The 26,552-nt window shown below is 40.3% G+C and overlaps 1 protein-coding gene across 2 annotated transcripts in view; it reads right to left on the bottom strand.

Annotated features, from left to right (window-relative positions):
• Positions 1-4,569: 4,569 nt before the first annotated feature.
• The window catches only part of LOC126248232 (metaxin-2), a 48,970-nt gene continuing 26,987 nt past the window's right edge, over positions 4,570-26,552 (bottom strand). The window contains exons 4-7 of one of the 2 annotated variants that reach the window (XM_049949060.1): positions 20,108-20,200; positions 12,028-12,192; positions 9,442-9,518; positions 4,570-4,800 (exon numbers count right to left, since the gene is read on the bottom strand). In XM_049949060.1, coding sequence (XP_049805017.1) covers positions 4,641-4,800; positions 9,442-9,518; positions 12,028-12,192; positions 20,108-20,200 — 495 coding nt within the window. In that variant the 3' untranslated portion in view covers positions 4,570-4,640. The remainder of the gene's footprint in view (positions 4,801-9,441; positions 9,519-12,027; positions 12,193-20,107; positions 20,201-26,552) is intronic. The other variant, XM_049949059.1, reaches the window with a different exon arrangement.

Genomic DNA, 26,552 nt, shown 5'->3' with positions numbered 1-26,552 from the left:
CTTATTCAACCCATTTCTGTGAGTCAATGGGCATTGCCCTTGGTAATTCTCAAAAAGCCATCAGGACATTTACATCTGTGAGCTGACTTTAAAGTAACAGTAAACCCACAAACCATGATGGATTATTTTCCTTTGGAGACTTTGATAGGGAAGATTCTTTTCCAAGATTAATTTATGTGATGCATACTTACAGTTACTGGTGGACATGTAGTCCAAGCAGTATTTCGTGATAAATACTCGCCTATGTTCGTCCCAGTTTCAAAGACTACTGTTCGGAAGTACTTCAACTCCTGCTATTTTTCATTGGTTCCTGCAACAATTAACAGCAGAAGTCCCTTCGTGTACAAATTATTTGGATGATACTGTGGCTGCAGATCATACGCCTGCTGAACATTTGACAAATTTTGACTGCTTGTTTCAAGTTTTTTCTGTGGCTGGCTTAAAGTACAAAAAGGAAAATTGCTCTTTCTTCTAAGAACAATTTGATGGTTTATGGCATGTAATGAATACACAGGGAATTCATCCTGCTACTTCTAACTTGTCTGTGAAAAAAGATCTGCTAGTGGTCGTAACATTAAGGAGCTCCAATCTTTCACGAGTCTTACTTATTACACCAGATTCATTAAAAACTCTGCACAAATTGCTGCTCTGCTGAACTGGCTGCACCGGAAAAATATTCCTATTGTGTGGTCCCATGAATGTCACAATGCATTTTAACAATTAATGTATGCATTAAATTGTCACTTGATTCATTTTTATCCAGGTAACCTGTTGTGCTAACTGTGGATGCATCTTTTTATAGTATTAGGGTTGTACTGTCTGGCAGAATTGGTTCTTCTGATAGACCTATTGGTTTGCCTTGAAATTCTTAACAAAGCACAGTGTAATTACAGTCAACTTGAAAAAGAAGTGTTTACCATTATCTATGGGGTTACCAAGTGCTACCAATATGTGTACAGTCAGAAGTTCTATTAGATTACAGACCATCAGCCTTTAACAGCCTTGTGCAATTCTTCCAAGCCCGCCCCACTTTGGACAGTGCAAAACTTGTAATGTTGGGCTCTGGTATTGTCCAACTATCAGTATGAGTTTTTGCACAGGCCCACTACCCAACATTCGAATGCTGACTTGTTGTCTCCGTTACCGCTCAATACTGCCACAGCGGTTGATTCATCTGAGGAATTGTGGATTCAAATCGATACTTGGGATTTTGAAAGTATTCAAAATTTTCAGTGAATTGCAACAACATCTGCTTCTGACCCAGTTCTTAAGATTTTTTTGCAATATGAACGCTATAGGTGGCCACTTAGTTTGAAACAATTCCCCACCCAGTGGCGTGTTGCAATTTTTCGCATCACCATGCACTATTTGCATTGTCAGGTTTTCTGCTGTTACATTTGCAGAATGACAATTGACATGTTATGATTCCTCAGTCCCTGCAGCAGGAAGTTTTGTCTTTATTGCATCAAGGTCACTGGGATGTAGCTCGCGAAAAGCAACTCACCCATCATCATTGTACATGGCTGGGCATGGATGCCCAGACTGAGCAAATGACCTCTCATTGCATTGTGCATGCATAACATCAATCAGCTCCATCACAATGCCTTTTTGAGTGGCCGTGTCAGTCTGGACCATGGCGACTCATCCATACGAATTTCGCAGGTCACTTCTGGATCACCCAATGGTTGTTGATAGTGGACGCATAGAGTAAATTTCCTTGTGTTTTTATCATGACATTCATCACTACTACAAGTACAGTATCGGCTTTGTCTTCTATTTTTTGTCTTTAAGGTCTCCCACAGCCATTGCCTTGGACAATGGATCACAATTCACATTAGTTTTTTGTATTTTCAACAGTTTTGTACTGTCAACAGCAACCACCATGAGACTAATGCACCTCTTCACCCTCAGACTAACAGTGAAGCTGAATAGTTCATTAGAAAGTTCAAAGTCACATGGAGAACCTCTGTTTCTTCTACACATGCCAACAAGCCTTAAAAAATTTTCTGTCCTTCTCGTTGCCATGTGACAGGAAGTCGCCGGCAGTATAATTACACAGACAAAGACACCATGTCCTGTAGCAGCTTCTACAGAAACATTTTGTTTCAGCTGCAGGATGAAATGTTTTTTAAAGTGTTTGGCAAGAAACAGAGTTGGGAGCACAATTTCGTGGGCTGCATTGGCATCACCATATCCATCTGCGGTGTGTTTCTGAGCATGTCAGAGACACCGCCACAGAATTTTTTCCCACAGACCCAGCATGCTGTTGGGGTCAACAACAGCAATCACCTCCACCTTTCTGCCAGACGCAGCCGCCACCATCCATGGTGGTGCCCATGGAGGTTGACCTGCCACTGACATCATCGCCATTGGCATCCTGGACCAATGTCCACAGACATGCTGCAGCACCCCAAGATGGTCATCATGCCAGCCCAGAAGATCCACTTGCTGTTCAATTTGACTACAGCATCTGTGTCTCCAGATGCAGGCGTGATAACCAGTTTTTTGGTAGGCATTCATGGTCACTCGCGAGGTGGATACCAGGGCATGGGAAGGGAGCTGCCATCAGGTACAGTTAAGCTCTGTGTCTCCTCATCTGCGTCCACATTTAGTCCCCCCCCCCCCCCCTTTTCCCTACCATCGCCATATGCTACTACATGATGACGGCGTGGAGGTTTGGGGCAGGGAGTACTGTGGTGTCATTCAAAGAGCAGGGTGCGAAAGCAAGGTTAGCACCTCACAACGCAACCACAAGAAAAGATAGTCGCTGCAAGTCGCACTGATGAATGAACAACACCAGTGTAGCCATGCACAGAAACGTTTCGCCACGCTGGCACATCGGCTCTCGTACTTACAGCCAAGCACATGACACCTCAACACAGTCTGCGATCACTGCATAAGACAACAGCAGTGTCTCTTAGTAGGTCAGGTGTGTGATTAATGTATTAGGCAGAACACTACATGAAAGTTATTGCTAAATGTACTCTGAGTGAGAGATCTGTATTTTGTCTGTGTCAAGTGATTCATTAATGTACCGACAGCTGTAAATGCTCATGACTTTCCTGTGGAAATTGATTGTACAAAATTAAGTAATTCTTCTTATCTATGTTATAATAAAGTGAGCTAATATTTTGTGTGTTATAGTATCCACTCCAATCTCCTCCCAGAGCAAACCAAAGAACCCCCTGTTGCACCGACGAGTGTATTTCTGTCCAGAATAACATAATAAAAATTGAAATAAACATGTTCAGTGCTCCATTTTACAGCCAGAAGTACATTTGCATGATGTCATGTGTCCTGTGCTGTGACTGCCTGATAGAAAGAATCCATGTGGCTGCCATGTTGATGTGGCAATTTTCACATTTATACTTGCATACCACAAAAATATGCAGTTTAACTCATGAATTGCATTAAAGATCTCCCTTTTGGTATGATTTGTTGTGCAAAAGTAGAGGAAAATCTTACACCACTGGATGAAACCATTATCTGTATTTCAAGTTGAAAATAAAAATTCCTTCATTATTAAGGACAAATGAAGTTTTGATGTTTAAACCAACAAGCTTCTGAGAAAAGTGAAGGGCAAATACTCCAGGCAGAGGAGATGGAAACAGTGTAACACTGGGTTGTATCTCTTATGATTACAGATCCGTGAAGTCTGTGTTCACAGTTCTAGGTTCTCATTTCGACCATGGGATGATACTTAACTATATTAACGTGCCTAGAATGGCCATGTAAGGTATTCTGAATGGATACAAAAACTCTTGTTAACACCTTTCACCAGTCCTGGCACGACCATCAGTACCAAACAACTGCCATGTCATCCTCTGCCAACTTTGTTATTGGGTGCAGTGTAAAAGGGATGTGGGGTCAACAAATCACTCTCCTGGCCCCGGTCAGTTTTCATTACATGGAGCTGCTACTACCCGGTCAAGTAACATGAAAAATCCCTGATAGCCCCAGGAGTCAAAACCACGTTCTACACATGGCAGTCAGCCGTGCTGACACTCAGCTATGGAGATGGTCTCTAACAGGATACAAATCCGTTCAGAATTCAATAGAAAAGTAATTTTCCATCCCAGCAGGATATGTGCACATTGCCATATGTCTGGTGTTGTGCTACAAGTACTTTATTTTCTGTGTTCAGATTTTGGTTCTGGGCAGCTGTTCTGGCACTATAGTGCTATAAAAAAAATACTGGGGCATTATTTTATGGACAATCCTCATAATATCAAAATCAGCAAAAATGAATGTCAGAATTGGGCGAAAATAAACAAAACAGGCAGACAATGATAAAAAAAGAAAATTATATTTTCCTGTCTCTACCCACGGGGTAAGGAGTTTAAAGTAGGAGAAGCACACAGTTGTAGACTGAAATCACAAAGATTGGCTGAAAGGTAGGATAACACTTTGGAAGGGATACCTAGGGAAGAGAAGAAGACACTCCTCATTCCAAGTCATGATGTGAAGTAGTCAAAACGCTGACAGAGACTGCCATTTCGGCATACAAGAACACTAATTATTTGACAGAAATGTTATTTCTTTCACACATATAAGAAAACTAAATCAGCAACTTTATTAATAAACTTTAGAATTACAACTGTCTTAAATTTTTATAACAAAAACTACAAAATTAGAACAATTTACTGACTAATCCTTTTGAAATATTTATTTTCAATCAATTTGCACAACTGAATTATGTTTGAATAGCCTCGGAGAATGGCTGCAAATTTGTTGTTTGGCAATGGAGTTGTTAAGATGCTAAACACGTGTCCAAATACCAAGGCATCCAACTCTGTTGGACTGAAAAATAAAAAAAAGAATGTCAAAAAATCAAGTAATTATAAATGGACATGATGATAACACATCTATTTTAAAATGAATTATGAGTACAATGTCAAATTCAGCAACAATAACATAAAAACAATTATGAAACTAATGCTATTTTTAAGGAAAAATACACATTCAAATGTGTTCAAAATCTTGCAAATTAGTATAAACTATGATGCTGATGGAAGAAATGTACTTCACAGAAAGTAGTGCACACCACAGGAGAATTAACAAGTACCTTATAACATGGTGCTTCATGCAAAAATTGCAGTTTTCGGATAATCCTGAAATAATAACTTAATAATAGAAAAGCAACTATAAGAAGTGGAAAGTGACACAGCAGATAATCTAAAATGCAAGGTCACAAAAAACTTAGCACAGGCAGTGGAGAAAGGTTTGAGTAGAAAGAGGTTTACAATAATGGCCATTTTCATATACATATATTTTCAGTACCCCATTGCAAGCAACACAACATGAAAGGTCTTGGAATATGCAATATTTCATGCATTTCAGGTCATCCTTTCAGAAGATACCTGCTAATGTCAGGTTTTAAAATGCCATTTCACATCTTTCTTGTCAGTAGAATTTTTCTGTTTTTCTTTGTTATTTCCTGATTTAATATATTCAGTAACACCATAGTAGGCAGAGTTCTCCAACTGCGTGTGATACAACAGAGGAGCGGTATAGCACAGGATAACAATGGGAATATGCAGGTAAAGAAAGCTTGCTCAGGTGCAGGAAAGTATAAATCCACAGGGATAAAACAGAATGGAGGTATGGGAAGAAGATGAGAAAGCAATGCACAGGAGTAAATTATTCCTACACATGTAACTGGAGTGTCAGATATCTATGAAACTGGTGAGAGGTTGAAGTTAAGGCAAATGAGGGGGCACATGATCAGAGGGAGTATATGAATAAAAAGAAGAGAGTGATGCATTCTGTGCAGTTTTCCCCTATCAGCCTGACACTACACATTTCACTTGTTCCCTCACCTAGCAAGTGCCAACAATAAGCATGTTCCATATGGGGATGCAATTCCTGCTTCCAACTGTCCTGAAAAATTGATATAAATAGGAGGCTACCATTCTCACTAGTTTGTTTAATATTGATAACCCCATAACAAACACTATGATTGCACAATAGGCATCTCCATACATGCATTAACGTAAAATTCCAAATTTAATGTTCAGCACACATGTAGAATTGCAAAAAATAGACCAAACTACTTGACACACACACACACACACACACACACACACACACACACACACACACACACAGACAGAGAGAGAGAGAGAGGGGGGAGCAATGGATGTGCAAAAGTGCAGCTCCTACACTGCATAATTTTCACACACTCATATCAAGAGCAAGATGGGAACAAAGTTATGGGATGGAGGGTGGGGGTGCAGACACCTAAACCACAAAACAACCATTGAAGTTGAGCATTTTATGTTGTGAGTAGGTGCACATTCAAACTAGGAGTCCAATTTGTCTTGGCCATAATTTGGTGGACAGCTGGTTGGTGGTATTAATGCCTGACAGAAAGTGATTCTAAAGTTTCAGCACAATTGATATATGGTATATCTTCTTTCATGCTGGGTCCTGCCTTAAATATGGTAGAGTGTACCAGTGACAGGTTGGGAATAGTGGGTGCTAGGTAGAGAATTAGGACTATCCATAAATCTCGGCCATTCAATGGATGTGACTCACATGGCCAGGTTGGAACGAGTAGTGGCACATGGATAGACCTCGATATTTTAAAGTTTCAAAATATTTTGCATATGATATTCCTCATGTCAGGACCCAATCGACAGCAATCAAAGGCCTATCAGAGGATTTCCATTCTTCTGTTTCTTTCTAAAGTGATGCTTGTAACGCAATCAAGTTAGCAACACAATAAGAAATGTACAATACCAGTGAGTATCAATATCTACAGTTGGATATAAATAACTTGGTATACACACATATTCATTAAAAAATCAGTTGTTTCATATTTAAATATTCATATTATACACATTTAAATTAATATTGTAGCATTTTATTTGAATTTTTCTACATTTGTTTTTATTAATTGATTTAAATATGTATCTGCAATTAATACCACCAAAGTTGTAAACTCTTTGATTTTATATTATATTCTTCTTCACTGTGCAGTCTTGACGGGAGAGAAATTGCAAATGAACAGCCTTGGTGGGAATATGATGCGAAATAGGCAGCCTTGGCAGAAGAGGTATTGTAAATGTAGATAATGTGTTTTTGTAATAGTTCTAAAGGGAAAAGTACAGGGTGACACATGGGAGACGGACAGTTTTGAACTGCGTAGGGCGGTAGTGGGAGGTGGTCGTGGTGGAGATAGTTCTGATCCACACAAGACGCCATTTCATTTACTCAGTCACTATGGAGCAGTGGGACTTGCAACGTCGAGTGTTTGTCTATGACAGTTTCGTGAAAGGTGGTGAGTCTATTATTGCCACGCAGTGATTGTTTTGTTCGCGGTTTAATGTCTGTCGACATGGAGCTGTTCCGAGCTGTAACAGAATCCTCAGATGGGTGGAAAACTTCAGATCAACTGGCCCGAGATGCAGAGTAACGACACCAGAAAATGTTGAAAGTGTAAGGCAAGCGGCAGTCAGAAGCCCAGGACGGTCAGCTAGAAATCCTGCTAGTGAGTTATGAATCAATCGTGAATCGGTTAGACAAATTTTGCATAAAGAATTAAAATTCCATTCCTACAAAATGCTCATTGTCCAACAATTTAAGGAAACTGATTTTGCTGTATGAGAAGACTTCGCTTACAGAATGCAAGTGATTTTGGGACAGAATGAAAATGAAATTTTATTGATGAGCGATGAAGCTCATTTTCATTTAAACGGGACCGTGAATAAGCAAAACCTGTGTTACTGGGCTCCAGAGCATCCACACCTTATCCACCAGCGTCCTCTACACTCAGAAAAAGTAACAGTCTGGTGTGCTCTTGGCTCTGTTGGCATTATTGGACCTTATTTTTTTGAAGGGAATGGGGCCACAGTTACTGTTAATTTGGTTTGTTACATTCGTATGCTTGAAACATACTTGAAACCAGAACTAAGAAGATGACGAATCCCTTTAAAATGCATTTGGTTCCAGCAGGATGGGGCAACATCGCACACCACAAACACTTCAATGACAGTTCTTAGACGCATGTTTCCTGGCTGGATTATCTCATGTTTTGGCAATGTTCCTTGGCCTCCCAGGTCTCCTGACTTGTCAGTATGTGACTTTTTTCTGTGGGGGTACCTTAAGAACTGTGTCTATAACCACAAACCACGAAATTTGGACGAGTTGAAGAATGCAGTCATTCAAGAAATTGTTGCCATCGCTGCAGAGATTTTAGTCCGTGTGATGGAGGATTCTGAGAAAAGACTTGAGTCCTGCATTCGAAATGATGGACATCACCTTGACGACATTATTTTTCACAAATAACTTTGTTAACTAAAATGGCAAATAATGAGCTTTGATTTCGTGTAAATAAACATGCATTAATTTTAAAGTTGGCTGAGTATTATTTCATTAAAAACCATCCATCTCCTGTGTGTCACCCTGTACCTTTTATTAATAGTGTGCGAATATTAGAGAATATAGTTGTTTCATAGTTTAGAAACTTTATTTCATTGAAAAACAATTGGAAGCCACCTGAATAACAAAATCCTTGTACTAGTTAATGTTTCTTCATATCAGAAATTGGATCTGAGACTAGCATCATATCCCAGAGAAGGCAATGTGACCACAAATGAAATAACAAGGACACGCAGTATTTTATAACTATGGATGTGGGTGAGGGATGTGTTGCAATGTACTTAAATGATCAACGCCTGTTTCAAACACAGATCATTGAACATTAAGAATTGAAGACCCCATTCCATTATACAATGCCTGCTGAAAAAAAGGGGAAGGTGGACTACTGTGTGGCTTAAACACTGTGGTTTAAGTATTAGCAGAAGGGTGAGATATAACACACAAGATATGTTGGTGGACCAAGTTTGGAGGGCAGTGCCTGTCTGTGATGGCCTGGGTAAAGTCTTTATAATACTGAGAAAGAGACTGCTGATTAATTGTCTTCACTCATTGTATTCCACCCAGTAGTTTCCATTACGATATAAGATGTAACAGTTAAATGTATAAAAATGCCATGTATGAATAAGTAATCAAATTATTTACAAAATTCTTGAATTTTGAAGAAAAATTCTTGCACTCTGTTTTACATTACAGACTTTTCCACCCTCTGATTATCCTATCTCACATCTCAAAACTTGACATTTTTAACAAAATGATATGAAAGTTGCATCTAGCATATTACTACAAGTAACATTAACTAAACAGCCATGTGGATGTGCACAATATAAGCAATTAAATCCTTTATTAAACTTCTCTGACTTTTTATAATTTACAAAATTGTACGCTGCTTTAAATAATTCTCATTTTATGCATATATTTAACATGCTGGCTCAATTTTGAATACAGGGTATCAAGTGGAAGGAGAGAATCCATGTGACTAAAATATAAATGTGTTGCTTGTTACATTAATTATTAAAAGCTGGTAACTGGAACATACAAATGAGGGAAGGTAAAACTTACTTGTCTCCAAAATAATATGGCTTGTCACCCAGTCGCTCAGATAAGGCATTACAGCAGGTTTCTACTTCTTCGTACACCTACAAAATAAACAGTTCCCTAACAATGAGCAACAAATACGTGAAAACTGCTTTGGCCATAAAAAAATAAAACAACTTGTAATAGCGTAAATTCTAAAAGAAGGAAACTGTTGCAAAATATATCTCATAGTATATCACTTTGTGAGTGGACTAGCTGCAGAATCATCTTTCCTTTATTTATTTAATCTGATTAGATTAGAGCTTTCTTATAATGTACCATGGTTTTACACCTAAAGTATGATGATGATGATAATAATAATAATAATAATAATAATAATAATAAATAGCTAATTATGAGGGACAGAAATTTAGATACACTGCACCAAGTAAGATCTTTGGGAAATGAGGAACATCTGGTTGGAAAGAAGTGTACTTAGTTGTAAAGTTAATTCAGACATTACTGTTGCTTTAGCAGATATGCCATTAACTGTATTCTGAAGCTGGCACTGTTATACAGCTCTCTGACATAATGGAGGAAGTCATCCCAGAGTTGGCTTCCTACTACTGAAAAGGACTTAGAGAAAGCAGTCTAGTAATGGAGTGGGACCGAAGTAATTTAACTCTGACAGGAATGAATGTTTCCACTGCACTGTTTAGACAGGGCATTAAAGTTGAGGAAAGGTATGAGGGACTGTATACACTGATACAACAAGAGAAGAGAGAGAGTGTGTAAAAATCTCTGTGCCTGGATAGTAGCCAGGATAGCTGTGCATAAGATTGTGAAATACGATCAAAAAGTCAAAGATCACAGATACTGATCGATAGTCTCATACACTTACAAACTGTCAATATACCATGTTTAGCCAAATATGAGATGACCTTGAATAAAAGACAACCCTCCCTTTTTTTAAAAAAAGGCTCCTTGAGAAAAATTTATTTTTAACATATTCTGAATAATCAAAATTACAAATTTTTATTGACATGAAGTAGCTGCCAAAAAGTTAAAATTATACCTATTATAAACTTATGCCTTTTGTTGATTGTCCACACATTTTGATAACACTAGGAGAAATAAAATAAACAAAAAGAAATTGTGTACATTAATTTTCAGACTGTTTTCTTTTCTACCTGTTTTCCTTACTAACCCAGCAGTCTGTGGTATCACTATTTTTAATAATAATAATAATAATAATAATAATAATAATAATCCAAATAGCATAGCTGTGAAATTTATATATTTATTGTCACAAATGTTTGGCTGTTTTGTCCAAATATGTTGCTATTTTTGAGATTGCCTTTATGGTGGCGAACTGTGAACACTGCTGTTTTTTCCAAATACATATCAGATTTTGCTTCCACACTGACAGGTGAATGTCACAATGTCTCTTGCTTCAAAACATTTTGCCTGCCTGCTGCTCTGTCATTGGCTGTGTAAAGCCAGCTGCCACATTCCATTTCATTCTGACATACGTGACGGTGAGCACTGACACATTGCAGCAAGAAACATGTAACTATGCCACTGGTCCCTTCCTATCTAGACTTCTACCACCTCCTGCAGAAATTAATACTATTGTTGAGTATGTGTACAATTTTAAAGTCAATTCAATTCCGACTACAAATGGATTCAGGCAAACTGTGGTTAAACATGGTAGATGTTCATAAAAGCCAAAGCATGTGGTGTAGATTTCCAAGGTTGCTCGCTCACCTCTCTCCTCCCCACTATTGTAATAGTTCTCTGCTGAGCTGGTGTCACTGCTCCCTTTCCAACCCTTCCTAAGTGCTGACCTTGAGCAACTGTGAAAAATAGATTCCAACATGATGAAATTTGCTGCTCGATCACGCTCCCCTACCAACAATCATAATAGTTCTCAACCATGCTGGTGTCACTGTTCCCCTTCCAACTCTTCTGAAGTGCTGACCTCTAAAAACTTGAAAGACAGATTGCAATATCTTCTAGTGAACAGGTGATACATAAAAAAAACAACTAATACATAAATAAAAGTTTACAATTACAATTCAGTCCCATTCTTGAACTTTTGCTCATCCTGCGACCTAGTGATGTCTGTTGTACTATCTCCATGACAGGTCTTGCCACTACAATTTATTCTTGTGATTAACAATTATGGTCAGTTTAATATGTTTTATTTCCTTTGTTAGACATTACATTCTAGATTAATTTTCCTTCTCATTTCAACTGAATGTCACCATCATGTTCTAAAGTTGGTAACACTTTTTACCCAGTATTCTAATATGTGACAGTGACTGAAATTCTCATTTTCAACGCACTTAGAAAAGCAATAATCATTAAAATCTCTCATAATCAAATAAAATATTGGTATGGGTTCTGAATCAAGTAATGATTTTTGAAGGGAGTTTATATATGAAAGCATAGAAGTATTTAGAAAGCAGCTGAATACGTTTTATGATTCATGCAACATGGACACTTAATTTGAAGTTCTTAACGTTAATTTAGGGGCACAGTGTTGTTAAAAAACAGTATGTTATCTTTTAAAGAAAATCTATAAAGAGGAAAAAATAGAGAAAAGTCACAGAAGTTAAAGAAACATACCTCCTCTAATGTTTTGTTTGCCCATCCGAGAACTGATAATTTCTTCATAACCTGACTCCTCTTCTGCCAGTTAACAACATGATTCAATGGCCACGGATAAACTGAACCATTTCTAGGTAATGTAACTTCTTTCATTGTTCTTTTGTCACACCAGCAAATATAAAGCTGAAATGAACATAAATAATGTATATAAAATGTAAATTTCGCAGTTTTAATTTTTTTAGACTGTCTTCCACGAACACAGGGGGCACTGAATATATTGCACACTTTTGCTATCCTCATGAGCATATTTTATGACTATTCACCTTACCTTGCTCCAAATCAGTTAGGATAATACTGCCAGGATATAACACAGTCATCATCAAAAAGGCTTTCTTTATTTCTGCATGTTCTTCACACTCCAATAAAGGTGCTAACCCATAATTTTATGTATCAAATAACTTATCAAAACAGTTACACAGTCAGGCACTGACTACATTACTACTGGCCCTAACTGTTTATGCCTGTTTATAATTACTAGATCTGAAATGGTTAGCAGCAAAGAGAAGCATAGCAACATTTTGTTGCTTAAGGCGAAGACTGGAATATATATACTAATTACACACAGATAAGACTTAGGTGGCAGTGGTACACATGTACCCTCTGCCACACAATGTAAGAAGGCTTGCAGAACATTGATGTAGCTATAAAAACACTAGGAAGGCTACAAATGAAGTGTCTTATATAAAACCAGAGGGTAGTGTATCTGCAGGTAAACTGCAGCACAGGACAGAGCAAGTTTAGTTGCCAGGTATAATGTTTTCTTTTATTTTTACTTCCTTTCTTTCAGTTGTCCTCCTGCTCTCGGCACTGGTAAACTGCCACTTACAACATTAACTACACACTTCTTCTCTGTTCTGAAACCACTTATCAAGCTAAGAGCATATTTTTCTTTTCCTGAACTACATCTCTCATAATCATTACTGTCTTTACATAGGGAATTGCACTACTCAGTTTTATTATTGGAAAACCAAATTGACAAAAGAATTTATTTAAAAATGTGAATGATATACACTGAGGTGACAAATGTCATGAGATACCTCCTAATATCATGTCGGACCTTATTTTGCCAGGCACAGAGCAGCAACTTCATGTGGTATGTACTGTACATGCCCCCTACAGAAATATTGATCCATGCTGCCCCTACAGCCATCTATAACTGTGGAACTGTTGCTGGTGGAGGATTTTGTGCATGAACTGACCTGTTGATTATGTCCCATAAATGTTCCATGGGATTCATGTTGGGTGATATGGGTGGCCAAATCATTCACTCGAAACGTTCAGAATGTTCTTCAAACCAGTCGTCAACAATTGTGGCCCAGTGACAATTCCGTCACTGTTTGGGAAGATAACGAAGTCCATGAATGGCTGCAAATGGTCTCCAAGTTGCCGAACAACTCCAGTCAATGATCGGTCCAGTTGGGAGAGAGGACCCAGTCCATTCAATGTAAACACAGCTCACACCATTATGGGGCAGCCACCATTTTGCACAGTGCCTTGTTGACAACTTAGGTCCAGCTTTGTGGGGTCTGTGCCACTCTCAAATCCTACAATCTGCTCTTACCAACTAAAATTGGGACTCATCTGAACAGGCCACAGTTTTCCAGTCAACTAGGGTCCAACCAATATGGTCACGAGCCCAGGAGAGATACTGCAGGAGATGTGTGTTGTTTCTGTGATTATTTCATGCATAGTTGCTTGTCTGTTGGCACTGACAACTCTACACAAACGCTATGGCTCTCAGTCAAAGTGAAGGTAGTCGGCCACTGCACTGTCTGTGGTGAGAGATAATGCACGAAATTTGGTATTCTCGGCACATTCTTGACACTATTGATCTCAGAATATTGAATTCCCTAATGATTTCTGAAACAGAATGTCCCATGCATCTAGCTCCAGCTACCATTCCATGTTCAAAGTCTGTTAATTCCCATTGTGTGGCCACAATCACATTGGAAACCATTTCATATATATCACACCTGTGTACAAATGACCTCTGCCAATGCCCTGTCCTTTCACACCTTGTGTACACGATAAGGTCGCCATCTGTACATGTGCATATCACTATCCCATGACTTTTGTCACCTCAGTGTAGTAAATAGGAAGCATGGTATTGGGTAAATCTGAAACAATCATTTACTGAAAACAAGTTTTAACTATATTTAGTATCTCAATTAGTATAGTTGTCTATGAAGCAAAACTTGTTCAGTGTTCATATATGGAAAAATCATGTGATGTAAAGCTAGGCAATGAGTTAAACCCATGCAAATAACAATTACATGTAAAATATAATACATGGTTTTATTTTATAATGTAAGCTGGAAGTACGTAACAACTTCAGCCAGTCACACTGAGCTGCTAGTTCATTTCCACAATGAGAAAAAGCCTTTAGTTTTTATAAAAATAAATCATCTGCTTTCACCAAGCAGTTATAGTAGAACAAATTGCACATCATAACTCATATAAATAATGGATGCAACCATGTTATACAAAATTTTACTGCTCTGCACACACTCATCAAAATACACATGAGAATCTCCTAAGTCTGTCTACTCTTAATAATGTTCTACCAAGAATGTGTGAATTGTAGACATTACGTTGAGCCAAATAAAGTATGCACACTAAGTGCTGCAGGCTATTGCTCAAGTGTGTCGAAGTGAAAGCAAAATGAATTATATTACTTTCATGTAACTTCCTACTAGGTAATACAAATTCTGAATGGGCTGTCATCGGCTCTCTCTTGTGTATTGGGGCTCTTGACACCAGGAAATATGAAACAAATGACTAGGTCTCATTTACATCATCATCATAATTGTCATCACCATCACCACCACCACCACCACCACCACCACCACCACCACCACCATTTATGATATTTAATATAATTGTAGTTGACAGCAATATTTCTATCTATCTTTCCTTCCTGCTTCCTCTCTATTGGAGAATGAAGACAAGTTTTCAGTGCACAGAGCTCTGAGATATAAGTTATGGAAGGTCAGTACAACAGATAAAATAAATAATGTCTACACCCTTTAGTAGAATATTTACTGTTGACACTATAGTGTTTTTAGAATATTGTGTGTTAGTTGTTAAAAAGAGAGAAAATTTTTCTTGTTTAGGGCCAGCAGCATATGTATTTGATAATGATATGACGTCACAAGAGTGGAACTGTCTAACTGCTGTCATGTCATAATTAACATTTTATTTTCAACATCTGGACATCATTTACCATCTTACTACAGCAGTGAAAGTTATAAAACAGCCCACTAACAATGTAATATGGACATCACATCAATCTAGATGTAACTCCCTATTGGCTTCTGTCTCGGGTTCTTTGGCCGATGTTCATCTAATGATTTTACTGACGTTTCGCCAGTAGGAGTGGCTGGCATTGTCAAAGCTTCACCCTCCATTGCCGGTGGTGAAGTGGAGCCGAGCTCGCGGCTGCAGACTAAATGTACCTGGCGCGCGAACGTCCGAGAGCTTCTCTGCGGTCATTTCCGGTGTGGTTCTCCTCTTGCTACCTGTGACAGTTGTTCACTGCAGTACGGCAAGCCAGGATCTGTTTACCTTAAGGCTTTCCTCTTTCTTGTTGAAACTGTTCAGGTGTTTTTGTATTTCTATAGCTTCTCTGAACAAGTGCGTGTGATAGTTCTTCTCTAGAGCCAGAACAACTGTGTCGTCTAATTTTATTACGTGGTTGGTCTCACTCAGTGCATGTTCTGTCACGGGCGATTTCTCTACCTGCCCCAACCTGCAATGTCGCTAATGTTCTTTGATCCTGGTGTTGATTGATCATCCAGTCATTCCGACATAAACTTTTCCGCATATGCATGGTATACGGTATATTCCCGACATTGCAAGTGTGTCCCTTTTCTCCTTTGCTGATCTAAGACACTCTTTGATCTTCCTTGTCGGTTTGAAAATCGTCTTTACGCCATGTTTGCACAATATACGGCCGATTCTGTCTGTCACTTCATTGAGAAGCTGAACAAACTGAAACTTGCACCAAACAACATCCTGGTCAGCTTTGATGTTGTTTCTTTGTTTACGAAAGTGCCACTCAGTGACGCTCTGGAGCAGATCGGTTCCATTTTCCCGCAAGTCATCAAGAAGCTCTTCCATGCATGTCTCACCACGAGCTATTTCACGTGGAATGGTGATTTCTATGAACAGCTGGAAGGCGTCGCCATGGGTAGTCCTCTTAGTCCAGTGGTGGCCAACTTCTTCATGGAACAATTCGAAGCACAGGCACTGGACTTGGCGACTTGAAAACCTAAGGTGTGGCAGAGACACATCGATGATACTTTTGCTGTGTGGAGCCATGGTCAAGTACAGCTCGGTGACTTCCTAAGACACTTGAACAGCCTCCATGCCAAAATAAAATTTACCATGGAAGTAGTAAAAGACAAAAAACTGACATTTCTACATGTGCTGGTCACAAGGGATGGCGAAAACCTGGGACACAGCGTTTATCGAAAACTGACACACACAGACAGATACCTGCACAAATTATCAAACCACCACCCGAGCCAGAAAAGAGGCATGATTAATATGCTCGTAATGCGAGCAGGACGAATATGTGAGCCGCAGCACCTCAGACGTGAAATGCAACACCTGGAAAGTGTTCTGAGGAGCAATGGGTATTCCACAAATTATATTAGAAGTGTAACAGAGCCAAACCCTTGGCGAAGTAAGGAATCAGAAAAAGAAATGTCGGATATGGCCTTTCTGCCATACATTCCCAGAGTGACGGACACAATCGGCTGTATATTGCACAAACATGGTGTAAAGACGATTTTCAAACCGACAAGAAAGATCAAAGAGTGTCTTAGACCAGCAAAGGAGAAAAGGGACCCACTTGCAATGTCGGGAATATGATGTATACCATGCACATGTGAAAAAGTTTATGTCAGAATGACTGGACGATCAATCAGCACCAGGATCAAAGAACATAAGCGACATTGTAGGTTGGGTCAGGTGGAGAAATCGGCCGTGGCAGAGCATGCACTGAGTGAGACCGACCACGTAATAAAATTCGCCGAAATGGAAGTTCTGGATGTAAAGAATCACTATCACACATGCTTGTTCAGAGAAGCTGTAGAAATACAAAAACACACGAACAGTTTCAACAAGAAAGAGGAAAGCCTTAAGGTAAACTGATCCTGGCTTCCCATACTGCAGCGAACAACCTCGCAGGTAGCAAGAAGAGAACCGCACTGGAAAGGACCGCAGAGAAGCTCTCGGACGTTGGCGCGCCAGGTACACGTAGTCTGCGGCCACGAGCTCGGCTTCAGCCACTCGAGCTGGCGAAACATCAGTAAAATCATTAGATGAACATCAGCCAAAGAACCCAAGACAGAAGCCAATAGGCCAGTTTGTCAACAAGTGGCCACGAAAGCCTTAACAATTTTGTAATCTAGACATACTTGAAAATGGCGATAAAGTCAAAACAGTCTGTCATAAATAAAGATTACTTATTATAAGCAAGAGAGAATAATGTGATAAAAATCAAAACTTGAAAAAGCTGTCAAATGTTTTGTGAAATGATTTGTTTAAAAGTAAGAAATGCAAAATATTAGGGAAACATTTGATGTGCCTTTGAATGATGCTTGAGATCACATACAGCAAATGAGACTGCACTGCCTACATAAACCACTAGACAAACGTCCTTCTAGCATGCTTTTAAGTTCCAAGATTCTAAGTTAAACACTGAACGTTAAATTCTGTATCAGTATATGATTTCGAGTACCATTCAAAGGTATGTCAAATGTCTCTCTAATCTGTTTTCTTAGTTTCTTTCAGAAAAATTATTTTACAAGACATGTGACTGTATTATTTTTTAATTTCTTTTTCTGAACTTTTTATTAACAGTTAAATATCACACCAACGTAACTTTCTATGTACAACATAGCTAGGGCTTGAATAGAATAATTTTTGACACATTAGTTACATAGCTGTTCTTGACATTTGAATCTTTCTTTGAATCAATAATTAAGATTTTCTTAATCACCGATTTATTTCAAGCATCTAAATTATTCTTTACAAAACTAGTCCTCACGCCGGTCCATTTTTCCATTTCCCATGCTCTATTTGTCTATGAAAATTCACACACAGACCCATTGCATAATTTTTATGGAGTCCTAAAGTTGTTCTGCTCAAACATCTGACAGTAAAAAACTAGGTGTTTCACAGAGGCAAATGGTGACAAATAATAATAATAAGAATAACAATGGAAGAAAGACAGATACAAACATGTAGTACCGAACCACAATATTATTGCACTTGGCCTCCTGTGGCCATTATGAGAAACACGCGGTGACGTTACAGTAAACATGTATAGTGGTGACTTAAGGAAAATGCATTTCTTCGCCAATGCTTTCAGGTAAACTGTGAATATACTATCAAGTGCTTCAGCATGTCCTCATGAAATACCACCAGAAATGCAGTGTGATGTTATCTATAATCATGAATACCCTATGAGTGGAAAACAGGAGGAGGTGTCATGAAAGTGGCCACACTCAGATGGAAAAGAGCTTATATTCAAAGTTGTACAATATTGGCAGGAAGAATAAAAGCAGAAGTAGGTAATCATGCCTCTACAGGAAGCAGTCTTATGGGTGGAAAAAATGATAGGAAAGTCAGAAAGAACAGTAAAATACACTTTGAAAGACTTTAAGGAAGAGGAAGAAATCAGGGAAAAATTAAAACTCCTAGAAAACAACAGCAGTCTAGAAAATTACTTTTTCTAGGCGACTTCAACAAAGCACATATTTGAAGAAAATTTTTGGAGCATAAGGTGCAGAAGAAGGAAACATTGGGAAATCTGCTTATATTTTCAAAAACTGAGATAAATTTCCAGAGAGAAGGGAAACATTTTGGAAAATTTTGAAAGAGATGGGATTTTATTTTAAAAAAATGTAAAATAAGAGAAACATCCTAACATAGCACAGCTACATTTTTGCAAAATGTATTGAATACTTGAGAGCCAAATAAACCAGTGGTATTCACAGATGAAACATTGGTGCATATGCATTATACCATGAAAAAGTGCTGGCAGCATGGAGGCGTTCTGAGTGTAATGACTAATAGCAGTGCAGGCCAAACAGGTTTTGCTGTCCACACTGAAGCAGCAATGTGTTTCACAGAAGAAGCAGAGTTGGTTTATGATTTCAAATATAAGTTCCATGATTTTCGCAATTATATGAATGGATATAATTATCAGAAATGGTTAGAAGAGAAACTGGTTCCTAATATCCCAGCTGGTAGTATTGTTGTTCTTGATAATGCACCATATCATGCTTTTCAGACAAATAAAGCTCCCATTACTGGAACTCACAAAAATGACATAACTGAATGGCTCATTCAGAGCAAAATCAGTTTTGAACCAAGCTGAACAAGAAATGAGCTTTTAAGTGTGTTACAACAAGCCAAAGCCTGTTTTTAAGGCAGATACAGTTTTAAAATGTAAGGGATATGATGTTCTGAGGATCCCACCATACCACTGTGATCTGAACCCTATAGAGTTAATCTGGGGTACAATGAAACATAACACTGCAGGACAAAAGTTTATTCCATTAATTTAACTACCCTGAAACAGATAACCAAACAGACTTCATGTAATATTACACAAAATGTTTGGTTAGAACCTGCAACATGTCAAAGAAATTGAAAATGTGTATTGATGCAGAGATAGGTTAATGGAAGAATATAATCATCAGTATTGGTCTGGAGAGGTAAGATGAATATGCAGCACATGACTATGACAATAAACTTACACAGTGGATGAAATTGGAATGGATTCCGGTGAAACAGATACAGCAGATGAATCACTCAGCATTTACCCCTTACGGACCATCCACTTAATAACTATAAATCACCAAGATTAGTGCAATTTTAATTGCATAACTGTACTTGTGCCATCTTTCCTTCCCTCCACAACCCCAATTACATCTTGTGTCACAATCAGCCAACTGAAGCAGCCTCATTCCCAGGTGCAATAATATTGTCATTGACTAATTTTTAAAAAAAGTAGTAGCTTTACCTCAGCAACTGCAAGTACAGTGTTTACGAGTGACATGTAAGCCCTCATGTCTCCTTTGTCAGCTGTATCCAAATCATTCGTCAACGATATTCCCTAGAAAATAAAATTAAAAAATATAACATAAACTTTGCAAATCAATAGGAATCTAACAAATACAAAACATCATATACTGGAATAAAGCACTTGCTTATTCATATTAAATAAACTTGAAAAGTAATGGTACATCAGGGTATCAAGTTGAATTAATGATTAAGTCATTAGAGACAGATCACATGCATGGACTGGAGAAGGAACAGAATGCAAATTGGCCATTTTCAAAGAAATTTGCCTCATTTGATTTAAGGAAACCAAAGAAATTCTAAATTGGGAAACACATGGCATAGTGGTAAACACAAACAACTTTTATTCAGGAGGAAAAATGTGTAACTTACTGTTTTTTCTATAAATCATATGAGCTAGTTGAAATAATTTGGATAAACAAAGATTTGTTGAAACAGAAGCATATTCAAAAAAAAATTAACTAATTTAAGTGATGGTGCTGAGTACTCAGTCGACACCCACCCACTCCAACCATGTGCTGAGCTTATTCCTATACACATATCCATGACGTTTCGGATTTTCTGCTTCCTGTAGACTGGCTTACACAGTGAGTTTTCCTTTCCTCTCAGGTTTATATTCCCCAGTTATTGGATTTGGATTGTTTGGGGAGGGGACCAGACAGCGAGGTCATCGGTCTCATCAGATTAGGGAAGGAAGCCGGCCGTGCCCTTTCAAAGGAACCATCCCGGCATTTGCCTGGGGCGATTTAGGGAAATCACTCCCCAGTTATTATCGAGCAACTGTTGCCCGTACACTACCTGTGTCAACAGTGTAGGACTGGACTGGATTGGATTGCTTGGGGGAAGAGACCAAACAGCGAGGTCATCGGTCTCATCGAATTAGGGAAGGAAGTCGGCCGTGCCCTTTCAAAGAAACCATCCCAGCATCTGCCTGGAGCGATTTAGGAAAATCACAGAAAACCTAAATTAGGATGGCTGGACATGGGATTGAACCGTCGTCCTCCCGAATGTCGACAGTGTAGTGCAGCTTGATTATCATACCTGTGCAGAAGTGGAAATGAACGACATGCTTATACATATGATGCCACAATTTTTTGTTTCCCTTTTGCTGGTGTTAATTTTGGGCTACCATCAACATGGCATTTTTGCCATGCTGGCAGGAACATCTGCACCTATAGAAGGAACAGTAGAAGTAGAAGCAGCAACAGCAGCAGCAGGAGGTGCAGATTCAGGAGTTGATTCAGGGGCTGATGAAACAAAATGCAGATTTCCTTGGTACCCTTGCCAGTGGGAGACCAGGCACCTGTTGTGTAGTTTCCTCCTCCACCCCCACCACTATTCGCAAGTTTCAATGAGTCTATGGAAAGGTGGGAGAATTACCTACACCTGTTCTTTCTACACTGTAAGATAAGGTGTATCGTTGATCCAGTCAACAAGATCGCCTTGTTGTTGTTGTTCACCGCAGGTTTACACAAAGTTGTCCAGAATTTGAAGCCCTCCACTGAACCCAAGAAACTCCGCTTTGACTGGATTTGTCTGTTGCAGGCTATTTTGGACATCCACCCCATGCGGTGGTACAACTGCAATTCAGCAAGCACCACAAGAGCTATGGGCACTTGTAAGAGGCCTGGATGACCGATTTGCAGGGTCCCTCATGTAAGTGTAGTTTTGAGTGTCCCAAATGTGCTACCTCTTATCTTTGCCTGCACCAAGCTCGGCATGTTTGCATCGGTTGTGGTGTCACTATTCCCACCTGTGATGGTTTTTGTATCCGTGGCGTCATTCTCCTTCTGCTTGTTGGGCAAGCCAATGGTCGGGTCCTGACTGTCATTTGTTGCATGTTTGATGAGACTGCCCACATGTGGAAGCCACATGTGGCATGTGCCATCAGATAGTCCATTTGACAACTGTTTGTGACAGCAGGCGATATATGAATCTGTCATTGGATGCCCAAGTGTTTTCACTGGACTCTGGGGCCATCCCCAAAACCCCCACGGGTTGTCCAGCTGTATTTTACTGACAATGATTGTGGATGGACGGCCGGGTCACATTTAAGGTCAATGTAGGAATGACAATCAGCCTCATTTCGTCTTGGGGTGCCCAGCATTGCAACGGCCACTAAGTCAGGTTGTGTCTTATAGTAAACACTGCATTCCTTTGTGTTTATGCATGTTATAAAAATGTGGAATGGCAACTTACATTGCCAGAAACTCTGCCTGCCGTGGAATAGGATACAAATCTGCAGCACATCACATATAGACTGGCAGTTTAAAACCACCGCAAGAGTGTGCTGCACCATTACGCTTCTGCATTACCACCATCCAACCCACTACCATTGGTGGAAAACATTTTTGGGCTGGACACTTTTTTGTTTTTGGCTTCCAAATCATTGATGAAGCACATTTAGTGTCTCAATCTGTTCCTTTCAACAATTTGGACTTCTTAATGCAGTCACACAGCCCACAGTTTGAGAATACCTCAGGTCAGGCAGCAACTTTGGAGGCGCATGTTTCTCTTAAGCAGTCAGTGGTATCAAATTTTTGTCATCCTTACCCCATTCCCTATGCCATGTGTGGCATGGTAAAGGCCAAGCTGCAGTGCTTGCAAGATCAAGTCGTCATTTCTCCACTTCGTTGAGTCAGTGGGTTGGATGGTGGTAATTCAGAAGCCTAATGGTGCAGCACACCCTTGCGGTGATTTTAAACTGTCAGTCTATATGTGATGTGCTGCAGATTTGTATCCTATTCCACGGCAGGCAGATTTTCTGGCAAAGGTGTCGGGGGACCAGCATCTTTTGTCCATCGTCTCACCACAATACCTAACTGCAGTTGCCTTTTATGAGGGTTCTTGGACTTCGTTGATCATCAACACTGGCTTTGGGCTTTACCAGTTTAATCACTTGCCTTTTGGCAACTTGTCTGTGCCTCAAATTTATCAACTGTATTTCAACCAGTTGACTGAAGACATTCCCTGTTGCATCCGTTATGTTGATGAAATCTGGGTAACAGGCCCTACTCTGGAGGAGTATTTACGAAACCTTCAGTCAGTTTTCCAATGCCTCCTGGAGAACAGCCTCCACTGCACACTGGAAAAGTGCAAGTTTTTTTGCCCAAAGGTGCATTTTTTGGGTCATGTGCATATCCCTACAGACAACCATACTGAAGCCACCATCAACCTGCCAGCACCCAGGAACCTGAAAGCACTCCAGTTTTATTTGGGTGAGATTCTGTATTATGCTCAGTCCATTCCCCAGTCTGCACACATCTGCCAACCTCTTAACTGGCTTCACCAGAAGGGCATTAAGTTCGTCTGTTCTGCAGACTGTCAACCAGCATTTCAGTCTATCAAGCAGTGTTTATGCTCTGTTCCCTGTATGGCTTCTCTTTACACCAGTTAAACCTTTAACCCTGGCCTGTGAAGTGTCCCAGTATGGTACTGGTGCCGTCATGATCCATCAGAATCAGGAGGACAATGAACAGCCCATTGCTTATATGCATTAAAGATGCTTCCCGCTGTGCAGCGTAATTATTCACAACTGGAAACAGAGGTGCTTCCTATTACTTTTTGGAGTTAAAGAGTTTCACGTTTTCTTGTGTGGGATGAGGTTTCTCCTCAACACAGATCACAAGCTGTTGTTTTCCTTTCTCAGCCTTCATTCCAAGCTGCCCGATAGGACTGTCCACCAACTGTATTGGTGGGCCCTCTTTCTCAGTAACCACTGTTATGACATTTGATACCGCTCCACCGCCCAGAATGTCAATGCATATGCACTATCACAGCTACTGGTGAGGCCCGCTCCAAAGTTCGACTGGCAGGAGGCTCTTGTGTTTGCATTGGATGATGCCTCACAGTCAACCAAGTTGGACTTTCTGCTGAAATCACAAAAGGTCACGACTGCCAAGGCCGCTGACCCGCTTTTCCAGAAAACTGTTTTGGCAGTCCAGGTGGGTTGGTCAGAGTGCATCTCTCAGGGTGTGGATCCAGTGTGGTGTATGTTTTTTCTCCTACATTATTAACTCAACAACATTGTCCAGGGGGTCCTCATCCTTTCCACAGAGGAGCGATGCTATCAAGTGGTCATCCTCCTCGCGTTGCACCCTTGAATACTCCAGTTGCTGCATGCATCACACTGGGGAATGAAGCCTATGAAGGTGATGGTGCAATGTCATGTCCAATGGTCAGTGATTGATCATGACACCGAACATTTGGTGTGGGCTTGCGGGGCCTGTGCAGAGAACCAGGCTGTGCCATCATGCAAGTTTGCTCCTTCGCCGTTCCTGGAGCACCCTTGGGACAGGCTGCAAATCAATTTCACAGGTCCATTTTTGGGCAGCATATGGTTGCTGGTGGTCAGTTATTTGTCCGATGGCCAAGCTGTCCTCCACATTATCGATCACCAATGTTCATGCATTATCAGTTACTTTTGCCATTGAGGGATCCCCACAGAGCTGGTGTCCAATAATGGCAGTTGAATTTCTGTTATGGTAGTTTGAAGACTTTTGCTTTTGTAATGGTATCTGATATCTGACCACCACCCAGCTTCTAACTTGGAGGTGGAAGGCTTCATATGTACATTCAAGATCCAAATGCAGTAGTTAGTGTGTGTCTCTTCCCCCAATGACGCACTGTCGAGTTTTCTAGCTACATATCGGGCAATGCCAGGTAACAGGTGTAGTCTGGCAGATGTTTGGACGGGCGCCAGCCACATGCTCTCCTGGAATTGTAGCACCCTGAGTCATGTTCTATAGACCACTGTGCTTTCCTCATGGAGCTGCTGTTTGGCCGCAATCCTTTGTCCGTCGGCAAGGGTGGCTGCCAGGTGTTGAAGTGAGCGATAAAGGTTGGAAGTTGTTGGTGGCGGATGTCAATATGGAGTAGCTGACCACCATGCAAATCAGTTGTGTTCACACTCTATTGAGGCATCACCACTGCTGTCTTCTGGTCAGCTAGATGGCAGAGTTTATCATGACATTCTTCTGGATGCACACTCCCACTTGCAGTGGTGTGCTTTCATGTTGCTCCCCCTCTGCTCTCCTCATGTTGCCTACTGCCTCAGGCCTCAGTGAGACTTCCTTCTGAGCCTGCCGATGTGCAGGCCATGGATTTTGATATGCCCTGCTCCTCTTCCTCCTCTCCCTCCCCTGTTGCCTATGGAGGTGGCCTCATCTCCACTGCTGCCAGTGGACCCCCACCCCACCCCCCCCCCCCCCCCCTCCCCACATTGCCTCAGCCGCTGTGCGTCTCCACTTTGTGGCAGAGCCAGCGGAATCAGCATCACCTCCTCCAGTAGTTGATCTGCAGCTGGGTTCTCTGGCAGCAACTCCAGTTTTTCACCAAATCAGGATCATACATGCCCATGTCAGAACTGTAGATCATGAAGACAAAGAGAGGAATTAAAAACGACTATACATTAATCCCAACTGACAGAAGAGAAGACAGCTAAAAACAGGGACGTAGAGAAATGTCTCCAAAATATGCCATTGAGAAAGTGAGGTCCTGAACTAAAAATTAAATGGCCTTCGCCATACTGCTAAAACGTGGTCAATAGCTCGCGCATTGTTTGCTAAAACAGCCAATAATTCAGCCAGCAAACACAAACAAGAATGCAAATGGTTAAAAAAAGGGCATTCCGTCAGGGAATGGCGAACATCAAAGGTTGAGTGCAATGAGTACAAAGTGGTCGGAGAGCACCACTTAACAAATGACAATAGCTAAAAAGACAGTGCCCAATGTGCAACCTACCTAAAATGATCTCCTCACGCCAAGAGGAGGTTGTCCAAGCTGCTGGAGAGGCTTAATAACCTGAAGCTTGTTCAGATGAAGGGAGGACCAGTGGTGATGCCAAAGTGACACCATCTACTGACAGATGGCAACACAGAGATCATCGGAGGAAATGTAAGAACTATCACGATGAGGTACAAGGACTGCAGCCTTGCCAGCAGCCTCATTTCCTATCAGGTCGTGACCAGGAACCCACATAAATACCACAGTGGCTCCATCAACAGTGGGCAAGTGACAGCACTAAGGAATGGACAGTGTACAGTACACAGCTTTGAAGGGCAGCGAGAAAGTCAGAGCAGATGACACAATTGAAAAGCCTGTGTCACAGGATGTACTGGATGACCTGATACAGGGTGAAGAGTTCTGCTGTAAATACAAGTCAGTGTTCCAGAAGCCATAACCGAAAATTGTCGATGCTAATGACGAAGACACAACCGACACCACAGTCGATCCGAGAGCCTCTCAGTGTACACAAAGGTACTATCTATCGCAAAGTTCCACAGAAGGTCGTGAAATTGAAGGCAACAGAGTGAGGCTGGAGTAGTGTCCTTAGAAAGCAAATGATGGCCAAGGTGAATATGGGTCACTGCACGGAGCTGAGTAGG

Source organism: Schistocerca nitens, chromosome 3 (assembly GCF_023898315.1).
Source record: "Schistocerca nitens isolate TAMUIC-IGC-003100 chromosome 3, iqSchNite1.1, whole genome shotgun sequence".
NCBI classification, from domain to species: Eukaryota; Metazoa; Arthropoda; class Insecta; order Orthoptera; family Acrididae; genus Schistocerca; species Schistocerca nitens.
This window is presented reverse-complemented; position numbering and strand designations above follow the sequence as displayed.